The sequence below is a fragment of the Dendrobates tinctorius genome, unplaced genomic scaffold (genome assembly GCF_039654945.1).
Source record: "Dendrobates tinctorius isolate UK_male_01 unplaced genomic scaffold, ASM3965494v1 ptg000126l, whole genome shotgun sequence".
NCBI lineage: Eukaryota > Metazoa > Chordata > Amphibia > Anura > Dendrobatidae > Dendrobates > Dendrobates tinctorius.
Genome location: NW_027361794.1, coordinates 17,783,105 through 17,797,151, shown reverse-complemented (window position 1 = coordinate 17,797,151; position 14,047 = coordinate 17,783,105). Strand labels below are relative to the sequence as shown.

General features: G+C 46.6%; 1 protein-coding gene across 1 annotated transcript in view; it reads left to right on the top strand.

Annotated features, from left to right (window-relative positions):
- The window catches only part of LOC141047058 (uncharacterized), a 101,474-nt gene that overhangs the window by 56,218 nt on the left and 31,209 nt on the right, over positions 1 to 14,047 (top strand). The window contains 5 exon segments of the mRNA XM_073541989.1: positions 7,203 to 7,352; positions 7,482 to 7,661; positions 7,744 to 7,867; positions 7,951 to 8,048; positions 8,243 to 8,333. Coding sequence (XP_073398090.1) covers positions 7,203 to 7,352; positions 7,482 to 7,661; positions 7,744 to 7,867; positions 7,951 to 8,048; positions 8,243 to 8,333 — 643 coding nt within the window.

The window sequence follows — 14,047 nt, the reverse complement described above, 5'->3', positions numbered from 1 at the left end:
GTCTTCAGAATATTCCTGAGTACTGACATAGCCTTTTTGAAGCCTAGCGTCTTCAGGGCCTTTTTCACTGTCAGTTTGTTGGCTCTTATTTTCATAGGGTTTTTCACGGATTGCAGAAAGCAGCCTTCCTGTCCTTTCCTATCTAGTTAAGCTTGGGCCCCTTCTTTGCGCAGTCTATCTTTCTGTCTGTGTTGTGTTCTTTCTTCTTGCTTCACCGTCATTATATGTGGGGGGCTGCCTTTTGCTTTGGGGTCTGCTCTGGGGCAGTTTAGATTTCCCTTTCTGTCTTTAGGCTATTTAGTCCTCTGGCTGTGAACGAGGGGCCTAGGGCATCGTAGGAGCCCCCCACGGCTACTGCTAGTTGTGCTGATAGGTTCAGGGGTCTGCAATCCGATAGCTGCCAACCTCTCTGGTTTTCTGGATGATTTTATGAAACAAACACAACTCTCCCTAGCAGCTGCTCACACTCTCCCTACACTTGCTGTGTTCTGAGTTATGATTGAGTCACCGTAGGAGGCAAAAATAGAAATGCTAGCTAAGTCCAGAAAACCAGAGAGGTTGGCAGCTATCGGATTGCAGACCCCTGAACCTATCAGCACAACTAGCAGTAGCCGTGGGGGGCTCCTACGATGCCCTAGGCCCCTCGATCACGGCCGGAGGACTAAATAGCCTAAAGACAGAAAGGGAAATCTAAACTGCCCCAGAGCAGACCCCAAAGCAAAAGGCAGCCCCCCACATATAATGACGGTGAAGCAAGAAGAAAGAACACAACACAGACAGAAAGATAAGCTTGGGCCCCGTCTTTGCGCAGTCTAACTAGATAGGAAAGGACAGGAAGGCTGCTGTCTGAAATCCGTGAAAAACCCTATGAAAATAAGAGCCAACAAACTGACAGTGAAAAAGGCCCTGAAGACGCTAGGCTTCAAAAAGGCTATGTCAGTACTCAGGAATATTCTGAAGACAGAGCAAAAGGCAAAAGGAGATTCAGCTCACCCCAGCAGGGAATGGCAGAATCCAGAAAAGCAGGGCAAACAAAAACAAAACACAAATGCTAAAAGGCAAAGCAGAAAACTTAGCTTTAGAGGAGCAGGAATCAGACTGGTATCCTAGAAGTCCACAGAGAAATCACCCGCCGGGCAGAAGGGCGTCGGCAGCCTTATATCCAGTCAGTAACTCCACTCAGCCAGTCATCAAAATCAGGCTCAGGTGTTTGATAATCAGGCTCACTACCTTTCTTTACCAGAAGAGGGAGTTCCTCGGGCCTCAGTAGTGAAGGGGAAAATGAACTCACAACAGGTACCGCTTAGAATTATCACCAAAAAGGTCTATCTTCGTCTCATCAGACCAGATAATCTTATTTCTCATAGTCTCGGAGTCCTTAGTGTTTTTTAGCAAAATCAATGCAGGTTTTCATATGTCTTGCACTGAGGAGGGGATTCTGTCAGGCCACTCTGCCATAAAGGCCCGACTGGTGGACGGCTGCAGTAATATTTAACTTTGTGTAACTTCCTCCCATCTCCCTACTGCATCTGTGGAGCTCAGCCACAGTGATCTTGGGGTTCTTCTTCTACCTCTCTCACCAAGGCTCTTCTCCAACGATTGCTTAGTTTGGCTGGACGGACAGGTCTGGAAGACTTCTCGTGGTTCCAAACTTCTTCCATTTAAGGATTATGGAAGCTACTGTGTTCTTAGGAACCTTGAGTACTGCAGAAATTCTTTTGTAACCTTGGCCAGATCTGTGACTCAACACAATTCTGTCTCTGAGCTCCTTGGCAAGTTCCTTTGACCTCATGATTCTCATTTGGTCTGACATGCACTGTGAGGTCTTATATAGACAGGTGTGTGCCTTTGCAAATCAAGTCCTATCAGTTTAATTAAATACAGCTGGACTACAATGAAGGTGAAGAATCGATTCAAGGAAGATCACAAGGAAATGGACAGCATGTAAATTAAAAATGAGTGTCTGACCAGAGGGTCTGAATACTTATAACCATGTGATATTTCAGTTTTTCTTTTGTAATAAATTTGCAAATTTTCTACATTTCTGTTTTTTTTCAGTCAAAATGATCTGCAGATTGTACATTAATGAGAAATAATGAACTTTTTTGAATTTTCTAAATGGCTGCAATGAAACAAAGAGTGAAAAATGTAAAGGGGTCTGAATATTTTCCGTACCCACTGTATTCGGTCCAGCACCCATTATTCATTCTCTTGGCCATTCTCTTTACTGACGGCACATTATATATCCGGGCTTGCGATAATGGAGCGCACGCTTCTTTGGACCACGCCTCTTGACCTGCTTGTCCTCGGCTATCGGACCCCACTGGCACGCGGCACGGTCGTTACCATGATCTCAATACTGGACACTTTCACAGCTCAGAACTATCTACCTTCACAGCTGAAATAGTTGTTCTATCTTTTCAGTATACATAGCGGTTCCCAAGTTGGCTGCCACTTGGAATTATTCATCCATTCATGGCGAATACAATTTCTTGTTCTCCATCCTATGCTACAGATCGTTGGCAGCCTATTGTGTAACACTTTTTACGCAAGTTAATCAGCTCTTCTGCTCTCCTTACCACAGGATTACATGATCTCACTGGAATTAAAGGGAACCTGTCACCAGGTTTGGCCGATATCAGATATGGCCACCGCCTTTCAGGGCTTATCTACAGCATTCTATAATACTGTAGATAAGCCCCCCAATCTGACCAGAAAGATGAGATAAATAAGTTTTATTATACTTATCCGGGGGCAGTCTGGTCCGATGGGTGTTGCAGGTCCAGGTTTGGCACCTCCCACCTTCTCATAATTGCCGCCCTCCTGCTTGCTTCATGGCTCCCGGCATCACGCTCCTGGACAGGCGTACATATCTGCCTGTACTCAGGCCCATGTCTATACTCTGTGTGCTCTACTTTGCGCGTCCGTACTCCTTTACCCTGCTCTGCACGTCTGTATTCCTGTATCCTGCTCTACTTCTCTGTACCCTGTGCACTGCTCTGCACATCCATACTCCTGTACTCCGTTCTGTATGTCTGTCTCTAGTGTTCTGGTGTTCGTCAGTCTTCTACGTTTCCCTTCTATCCCATGTGTCTCCCGCTATCTGAGCCGCCCCTCTTGGTATCAGCTAACGTGGTATTTGTCACACCGCCAGTCACGCCGCTCTCACCTGGGGGCAGGACCCCACGCCCGGTGTCACCATGTCTGGCGCTGCGCTGCTCCGGTGTTCCCATCGGGTCCGCACACGCGCCTCTCATACTTAGTTCCATGGATGCACAACGTTGCTAGTGTGCATCTGTCTCTGCTCTGTCATACTCCTTTGCACACGCTCAGCTCCTACCTTCTCCATGTCGTGCTTCTCAGCACACCCACTGTCTAACCTTGCACTCAGGCGTGCCCTCTGCGCACGCTTTGTCTAACTCTGTACTCAGACGTGCTCCTTCGCTCGCACCCTGCTTTGCTCGCACCTGGGCGTGCTTGTCAGTGCACGCCATACGTGCTCTCGTGTACCCACCTTGCACTATCCTGTATCTAGCGTACTCCCATGTACATGCTTTGTATTGTCCTGTACTCTCCGTGCTCCCGTACACTCGCCCTGTATTGTCCTATACCCTGCGTGTCCCTATGTCCACGCTATGCACACTCTTGTACTCTGCACATTCCCTGTTGCTAGACACATCACTCGTGTCTCCTGTGAGCCGGCCACCTGGTTCCAGCTGTCGTGGTAGCTCACCCCCTTAGGCTTGCCCCTGACACTTCCTGTATAGGGAGTGGTCCTCACTAGGTCAGCTCGCCCTAGGTGGGTTGGTGTCACGACCCAGAAGGTCCACTCCAGGAGTCGTCACAGAATTAGAGATCCCTGGGCCTGTCCCTGATGATCCCTGTATAGGGGTCAGTCTTCACTAGGTCAGCTCGCCCTGGAGCTATCTGTTCCACAGTCCAGAGAGTCCACTCTTATTGCTCGCCTCCCTGAGGCGTTACAGAATAACCAGGCCATAGACCCCGCTGGCACCATGTTTTCCGCGGCTTCCGTACAGGTAACAGCCCGTGGCTTTGGCTCTGTGTCCTTGCCACATTTCCCGCCTCGTGCTTGCAAGCCACCTAAGTTTTCCCAATCTGTGCAGGGTTTTTTGACTCAGTGCAGCATCCATTTTGAACTCCTGCCCCTGTGGTATCCCACCGACCGGGCAAAGGTGGCTTTCATTTTATCTCTTCCAGAGGGAGAGGCCTTGGCTTGGGTGAAGCCCCTGTGGGAGCGTGATGACCCCATTGTCTCCCAATTGGCAGCTTTTTTGGAGACTTTTCGCAGGGTCTTCGATGAACCGGGATGGCTGGCCTCCATGACTGGGTCCCTTTTCAACCTTGGCTAAGGTTCCCTGTCAGTAGCTCAGTGCGCCATTCGCTTCCGCATCCTAGCCTCCGAGTTGGGATGGAATAATGAGGCTCTGGTTGGTGCTTTCTGGCATGGGCTGTCAGGCTGGATTAAGGATGAGCTCGCGGGGCGAGATACTTCAACCTCCTTGGAGGATCTAATCTCCCTGGCCACATGCATAGATTTGCGTTCCCAGGAACGATCCTGCAAGGCTTCCAGAGAGGCTGGTTTACTTCTTCCTCTAGGACAGGTAGGGGAGGCCTTCTTAGGAGGTCCTTATTCCTCATCTCCCTTGACTTTTTAAGTTTTGATATACCTGGAACAGAGACGTTACTCCGAGGTGGCCTATGTGGATTCGGGTGCGGCAGGCAACTTTATTAAAGTAGTCTCAAGACTGTCAGGAGGCTTCAGATTCTTGTTGTTTCCCTGGACAGACCACGTTTGATTGCATTGGTGGATGGAAGACCTTTGCCAGAGCTCGTCACCATGGTGACCGAAGAAATAGTACTACAGATTGGGGCCCTTCATTAAGAGAGCATTGCCTTGTACGTACTACCGAACCTCTCACACGCACTGTTGCTTGTGTTGCCTTGGCTCAGGTCCTATGAACCTATCCTTGATTGGTGCTCGGGTGATGTGCTACGTTGGGGGATCCTCCTGCCAGAAGCAGTGTATGCAGCCAATTCGTCCTGTTAATCTCCCACAGTCCACCTCTGCTCCCGCAGGTCTCCCTTCGGCTTATTGGGGCTATACGGACGTCTTCAATAAGAAGGAGGCTGAGGTCCTTCCTCCACACCACTCGTATGATTGCCCGATCAAGCTTGCTCCTGGTTCCTCACCGCCCAGGAAAAGGATCTACCCTTTGTCTCCAGAGGAAACTCAGGCCATGTCGGAGTATATTCAGGAGAACTTTTCCAGAGGGTTCATTCATCCAGACAGACACGCACACACACACACAGCTCCACTCCGAACACGGCTCCACTCCGTACACCTCGTACACATGCGACTCGGCTCCGTACGTCTCGTACACACACGGCTCTGCTACATCCACCCTGTAAACCCCTCCTGACCCCACAAAGAAACATCCCCTCATCCAGCACCATGACAACCAGCACAGCAGAGTCCTGCATACACTGAGGCCCTGATCATGTGACCACTGACTCCTCCCCTCCTGGGACCTCATCACAGGTCCTGTGCGCACTGAGCAGCCATATATGTGGAGTGTGGAGGTCGGTGCTGGAGGCTCCATTATTCTCTATGTGGAGTGCGGCTCTGCGGGTGGAGGTCAGTGCCGGAGGCTCCATTATTCTCTATGTGGAGTGCGGCTCTGCGGGTGGAGGTAGGTGCTGGAGGCTCCATTATTCTCTATGTGGAGTGCGGCTCTGCGGGCGGAGGTCGGTGCTGGAGGCTCCATTATTCTCTATGTGGAGTGCGGCTCTGCGGGTGGAGGTCGGTGCTGGAGGCTCCATTATTCTCTATGTGGAGTGCGGCTCTGCGGGTGGAGGTCGGTGCTGGAAGCTCCATTATTCTCTATGTGGAGTGCGGCTCTGCGGGTGGAGGCTCCATTATTCTCTATGCGGAGTGTGGCTCTGCGGGTGGAGGTAGGTGCCGGAGGCTCCATTATTCTCTATGTGGAGTGCGGCTCTGCGGGTGGAGGTCGGTGCCGGAGGCTCCATTATTCTCTATGTGGAGTGCGGCTCTGCGGGTGGAGGTCAGTGCTGGAGGCTCCATTATTCTCTATGTGGAGTGCGGCTCTGCGGGTGGAGGTCGGTGGGGATTCTCCACATCTTTTTAGTCTCTTTAGCTTCATAGTATCAGCTCTAATCCAATGGTGAGAGAGCGATTTACCCTGAAGAGTCACAGATTGTGGGGTTGGTATAAAATGTTATATTTAGCGATTTCTGTGTTGTCTCCTTATAAGAATCACAATGGTTTTGTTCCTTTTCCGCTGATTGATACAAACGACCCAACTATGAAACACGAGAACCAAGGAAACCTGTATTACTCTCATAGTACGGGGCCTCTTACTTGGCCCCATATACAGTATAATGTTCCCCCAGTATCGCCATCCTCCACACACAATATGTTTCCACCCAAACCAGGAGATAATCAGTTCTCACTCTTTCCCATACTTAATGCCATAGAGCCCCTTTCTTGGTTCCCGCACACAGAATTATGTTCCACAGTATCTCCATCCCCAATTTTATTTATTTATTTTTGTGTTTTTCATGTAATATACGGAAGCCTACAGGAAAATGCTTAAAAAAAATCACTGTATGTGGAGACATTGGCCTCATATATCTCCTGTCTTGTTGTTCTTGCCAAGAAGCTTTTATAAAAGCCTCAATCTTCTGTGTGTGACTCAGACCTGAGATCTAACGTGATAGAAGCTTACAGTGCGGGGAAGACGGGAAACCTTCATATAGACGGCCGGTGGGGATGGAGTCAGTGACGGACTCTGGCCAAATATGTTTCTAGAGCCGTAGTAGAAGATGAAGATGTCGTCCTCATCATGAAGTAGTTATTTCTCCTGTCACGTGTAATGAATATTTCCTGCAGTATTGCTAATGCCGATTCCAGTGTCGGTAATGAGACGAGAATTAACGTTATGGAAGATGAGTCTATGAGGAACGTATTCAGCTGCCGACTCCGAGGGAGAAACTGCTTGTTGTCTGTGGCCTAAATATATAGGTTTTATTAGTAGATGTAAAGAAGGAAACTAAATACTGTAAAATAATAAATCTCCTCATATGTTTCCCTTATTATCTCCAGTAATTGTATTATTACACAGGATATTTATGATGTTACATCGGCTCATCTTCTCATTCAGGTCTCTACAATATCGGATCCTCTCAGTGAAGATCTTCTACATAAGAGAATTTTCCTGATTTACCCATCAAGGATGGATATGGACAGAGACAAGATGGCGGAGAGGATATTACACCTCACCCTAGAGATCCTCTTCCGGCTTACTGGAGAGGTGAGAGATTCTGATGACGTCACATTACATCATTCTTATCTATGGGAATAACAGATGGACAGAACTGGAGAGGTGAGGACTCTGGAAATGTCTGTAGTGAGATTTATTAATGTGTCTCTCCATAACCAGGATTACACAGTAGTGAAGAAGACCTCTAGTGAGCGCTGTCAGGACCCTGTGTCTGAGGGATGGGGAAGACCCCTGAACCCAATCATGGGGCCTCCACCTCACCCACTGATACATGAGGACGTCAATGACCAGAAGATCCTAGAACTCACCTACAAGATGATTGAGCTGCTGACAGGAGAGGTGACACTGCTGGGAATGCTGGGACATTATACAGTAATGCTATGAAGGGATCGGGGGATGACGGTATCATTGTATGTATCAGGTTCGTATAAGGTGTCAGGATGTCGCTGTCTATTTCTCCATGGAGGAGTGGGAGTATTTAGAAGGACACAAAGATCTGTACAAGGACGTCATGATGGAGGTTCCCCAGCCCCTCACATCACTAGGTAATAGACAGGACTAAATACACACGGCCTATAATTATCTGTATGTAAAGAATGAATTCAGTCCCTGTATGTGTTTCCTCCAGATCTATCCAGTAAGAGGACAACACCAGAGAGATGTCCCCATCCTCTTCTTTCGCAGGACTGTAAACAAGAAGATCCCAATGTTCCTCAGGATCACCAGGTAGATGGAGAGAAGGTGTCATGAGATCTCCCCTATGATGTGTAGATGGCTGTGAAGGTCTTGTGCTCTGTCTTGTTTTATCCCCCAGTGTTATATGTTTTATACTTGTGTAATGAGAGCGGTGGAGATGGCAGGATTAGAGCTGATCATAGATGTGACTTCTCCATCTGTGACTTTTACAATATTTATTTTAGGGTGAAGATCTGACCCATATTAATACTACAGAGACATATGTGAGGGGTGATGAGAGATGTAAAGAGGAGATTACTGCTTATAACTGGTCGGGTGAGTACTGACCACTAAATATAGATGAGTCAGAGATTCTTCTTAGTCACCGGCTATGGCAGCTTTATCGGTGGTGTAGTCAGGCCGTATCACAATCGTGTGATCAATACTATCATAAAACCTCAGGCTTTAGAAAATGATTTTTGAATATGCAAATTTTATTAGTCACACAGAGCCCAACGTTTCGGCCGAGCGGGCCTTTATCAAGGGTATTTATCTAAACAAAATATAACAATAGTGTAAAATTAGGAATCCTGTCTAAGAATGACACAAAATGAAATAAGTACAGTATCACTGACTGACATATTAGTGCGAGTGAAAAAAAGTTTATAATAAAAGTGTCATGGTCACGTGTGGCTGGACACACCGCCTCCAGCAGGGCGAATTTATATGACACGCGTGACCCTGGATACACCGCCTCCAGCAGGGCGAATTTAAATAATAGAACGTCCAGCTGGATACCCCGCCTCCAGCAGGCGAATTTCAGTATACACGTATCTCTGGATACTCCGCCTCCAGGAGGGCGAATTTAAACAATAAAGGGAAACACCAGGGAAACCGATACAATGGAGGGCCCTGCGATAGGGAACGGGGACGTGGAGACCTCCTGCACTCCCCTGAGCCAGTGTCCCTGCACTCCTCATGAACCCTAGGCCGGTTCCGCACTGGGCGCCGATCAGGAGCCTAAAATCCCAAACTCGCCCTGCGCCAATCCCTTACTAGTGAAGTGGACGATGCAGAAACTAATCCCACCACTGCACTAAACACACACTGAGGAAAGTGACAAAACAGGGAAACACCACTTAGCTTTGCTCTGTTGCTTATGCTCCCAGCAACAGAGTCCAACACCTGAGTGCACCTTTTCCTCCCACCGGGTGCAACACCAGCGTGCAGCCTTGGAGCTACAGAGTCCAGAACCTGAGTGCAGCAGTCCAGAAATAAAGTCCAGCATCCAAGTGTAGCTTTCCAGCAACAAAGTCCAGCATCATGAGTGCAGCTTTACACCATAGCTGCCACTCCACCAAGCTTTGCAAGAACTCCTCACTGACACCATAGCTGCCACTCCAGGACTCTGACTGAGCTGCCCGGGACTCTCCTCCAGCTCCTTCCTTCAACAAGGCTTGTTTGCAACTGAGCAATATCACCCACGCTGATTGCAACACCTGACACTCTTTTATTGGTCAGCCAGAGCAATCACACCTGCTAAATAATAACGTTCAATAAACCAAAGTAACCAGTGTGCAATGACCCTAACGGCCACCGGGGGCAAACTAGAACTGAAACCATCACAGTGCAATGACCCTAATGGCCACCGGGGGCAAAACCAACGCCGAGCACACAGCTCAAGGAAAAAAAATGTTACTTGTACATTTGTCTGTCAGATCCAACCTGGATCATGACAAAAAGAAGACGTCTAATCAATATACGCAATACATTGAACAGAAATAACAAAAAAGATTTTTTTCCTCTCAGGAGTAAGGACTCCATCATCAGAATAAATCCTCACAATAAATCAATAAGTACAATCTGTAAAAAAAGAGGAAAAGTGGGGAGAGAAGTTACTCAAATACCATAAATACAATACAGCCTAACGCAGCTTAAAGGTACCATAGAGGAAATGTGCAAAAAGTAAAAGGATATAAGTACCTGTGTGGCTATATATTGAAGTTTCAAAAGCTCTAAGAAAGAAGAGGAGAAAAAAAGGGTAAAAATAAGGTAAAAACCAGAGTATGACAGAAGAAAGCATTGTAAGTATATTGTAATATAAGCGGTATATAGCTAATCTTTACAAACCTAGAACGAGAAATGCGGTAACTTGGGACTGCGCCGCTGCCTGTGGAGTGTGTGCATGTGTATGGGCCGGAACCTGTGTCTCTTTTATATTCTACTCATGACACAAATGCACTACAGCTGGAGGGGTACAGGCGTCCAATAGCGCCAATATCGCGCATGCGCAAACCGTCTCTCCGGACGGAAGTGGGGCATGATCTGTACGAGTAAAAAGGAAGTGTGTCAGAGAAGCTTAATGTTCAACCGTGCGTATGCAGACCGTCCCTCTGGACGGAAGTGGGGCATAATCAAGTCCGAAATCGGAAGTGTGGCAAGGAGGAGTGATAATGTATAAATAATGACCGCTACAGCGCAAGCGCTAGAAATAATGAAAAAAGGGGAAAATATGTGTATAATTATAAGTATATTATATTACATATATCTGAGCCAGGTCAAATCTGAAGGTCTATATCGCATGTATGTGTAAAATTGTTATAAAAACAAGAAATAGAGGGAAAGAAAAAAGAAAAGGGGGGAAAACACCACCAAGTGAAAAAGATCAGAACCAAAAGTGGGTACCTTCCTTCCGCGATTAGGTCTGTAAAAGAATAAAAAGAGAAAGAAAAAATTATTCTTATATTACATAGACACATATGAGGCACTTATATAAATACCTATACAATGCTCATAACATGTTACTTATGAGAAAACCTACGAATGTTTGCATGTGTACACATATTGAGGGATACATGTATACACATACATACATATGACGAGTTTGATCTTTATCTCTCAACGGGAGATCTTTAGATATACCGGATGGTAGCCAGATTGATAGCTTGTTGCCCGGGCAAGGTGACAGATCAACACAGAGACAGGTTATGTATCTGCAACATGCCACACGGCTGTTTAATCACATCAAGTTTATATACTCTTTTGAGTAGGCGGTTACATTACATCATCATATTCCATTGGACAGTTGATTATTCAAGAGTAAGCATAAATGGTTTCAACCAATCAGATTGTACTCGGCTGTTAATTATTAGATACATTCGGGAATTTCCAGAAAAAGGTGGAAACAGGTATTGGTTATACAATACCCTAACACTAGCCTCATTAACCTGTCTTAATAAGGGTTCATAGCCCCTTTATCTATCTATTTCTAAGACTATGTACTCATTATCTACCTTAGGCCTACGTGGAACTCGTGATATGTTCTTTAGTTACATGAATCATAAGAGTTATAGAGGTGAGAGGCAAGAATAACAGGATTAGGTGAGAGTTGATCTCTTCTCTGTCAGCTAATATCATAGAAGTATGGAGAGTGAGACCCTAAGAGTGTATGAAGGGACCCCAAAGAATCAGGGTTTCCCTATCAGTCCCCCCTTTTGAGAACAGATATCATTCTCTCACCCTCCTTCCTCCAGGTACTTCAAAGGCCTAAGCGCCAGTGTTGGGCTTATTATTTTCTTCACCAAATTCCCTGGAGTGGGTTGAGAGATCATATCTCATTCTCAACCTTGTCAATTCTTGGGGGAGTATTCACGTATTTTATCGTGTTAGTGGAAGGTGTTGGGCCTAGCTTGATCTGTTATTCCCCTTATTGCATCTCTAGTGTAATTTATAAACCTCTGTTGATTATAGTAAATGTAATTCATCCAGTACACATGTTTCTTAAAATCAAATCTAAAAGGAGCTGCTGTCTTTAAAATGTCATTTTGGTTTCTCTGCGTCTGTCCCTTTTGGAGCAAGGCTGTCATCAGCAACAGGAACAGGATCATCATTCTTCCGTTCCAGGGCCTTGCAGTGGCTGGCATGAATCCAAGTGGGTTTTCCTTCAAGCTTCACTGAAGTGGATGTAGTGAGGAGAACTTGGAATGGACCGTCGAACCTTTGTTCCAGTGGTTTCTGTGTGTGTCTTTTAACCACCACCCAATCTCCTGGTTGGAGAGAGTGGGTTCCTTCTTGATTCTCTGGGTCTGGAATAGAATCAAAGACTTGTTTATGCACAAGTGAGAGCCTCTTCTGAAGGCTCTGGATATAGCTAGTGAGATTGTCACACTGTAGCTGCAGTGTCTGTGGGAAGTATAGGCCTAACCTTGGCGCTGACCCAAACAAAACTTCATAGGGGAACACTTTTGTCTTTCTATTAGGTGTGTACCTAATGGAGACCAAAGCTAGGGGTAAACATTCTGTCCAAGGTTTCCCCAATTCCTCACTTGCTTTTTGAATCTTTAACTTAAGTGTCCCATTCAGCCGCTCAACCTTACCACTTGCTTGGGGTCTGTAGGGTGTGTGGAATGCTTGTGTGACCCCCAACATTTGCATAACATGCTGCATTACCTCTCCAGTGAAGTGGGTACCTCTATCGGACTCTATGGTTTCAGGTAGTCCGAACCTACAGAAAACTTCTGACATCAGCTTCTTTGCAGTAGCCCTTGCAGTGGCTTTCGGCATCGGGAATGCTTCTGGCCACCCATAGAAGAGGTCAACACACACGAGCACATTCATACATTGCTACTTGGGGTAACTGTATGAAGTCAATCTGCAGTCGTTGAAACGGGTAGAGGGGCTTAGGTATGTGTTTCTGTGGTACTTTCACTACACCTCCTGGGTTGTGTTGTGCGCATGTCAGACATGCCTGTGTGAACCTAGTAGCAACCGTTGTGAAACCTGGGGCTATCCATTGCTTATCCACCAAAGAACACATAGCATTTTTAGAAAGGTACGTCGGTCCATGGGCTGCTTGAGCCATGACTGGGTATGAGGATCTTGGCAGACACACCCACTGTTCCCACCATCCACAAACCTTCATGGTCACGTGCTCCAGCTTTCGACCAGACCTGTTTCTCTTCCCCGGTTGTCTGCCGAGTCAGAGCCTGCAAGATACTCAAGTCGAAGTGGTTACACTCAGTGCTTACCATAACCAGTGGAGGTGCCTCAGGGGTCTCATTGTGTCTGGGTCTTCTAGCTGCTTCTTTGGCAGCTCGATCCGCTTTGTCGTTTCCTCTTGCTTCGGTGATATTAAGCTTTGTATGTGCCTTTACCTTAACTATGGCAACCTCTTTGGGCAGCAGCAACGCTTCCATCAGTTGTTTGATGAGGTGCCCATGTTTAATAGGAGTGCCTGTTGATGTAAGAAAGTCTCTTGCTCTCCATATAGGACCGTAGTCATGGGCCACCCCGAAAGCATACCTTGAGTCTGTGTAAATGTTGTAGCTTCTACCGTCAGCCCCTTTAAGCGCTTCAATGAGTGCCGTCAACTCCGCCTGCTGCGCAGACATATGAGGAGGGAGTGGTTCTGCTTTTACTACCTCGTGCTGTGTTACCACTGCATAACCAGTGTAGAACCGTCCGTCTTCACCGATGCTTCCATCTATGAAAAGCTCAACATCTGGATTAGCGAGAGGTACATCAGAAACATGTGAAAAACCTGCTGTCTCTTGGGCCATAAGGGCCATACAATCATGTTCATGATATACATCAAAAAGCTCCTCTTCAGTCAAATTCTGCAAAAACAGTGGTTTGCCTTGTCCTTCTCCCCCTCCCCCCCTTTGAATCCACCACATTAATGGGAATGAGAGAGGCTGGATTCAAAGTTGTACATCGTTTCAGAGTGACATTGGGAGGCATGAGAAGTGAAGGATTTAGATGAAGGAATTGAGGGTAAACTGATTAAATTTGCTGATGACACAAAGCTAGGAGGGATAGCTAATACTAGAGAGGAGAGAGAGATGATTCAAAAAGATTTAAATAAACTGGAGAAGTGGGCAGCAACTAACAGAATGGTTTTTAACAGGGAGAAATGCAAAGTACTACATCTGGGCAATAAAAATGAAAAAAGCATATATAGAATGGGAGGAATAGGGCTAAGTGACAGCACATGTGAAAAAGACTTGGGTATACTAATAGATCACAGACTGAATATGAGTCAACAGTGTGAT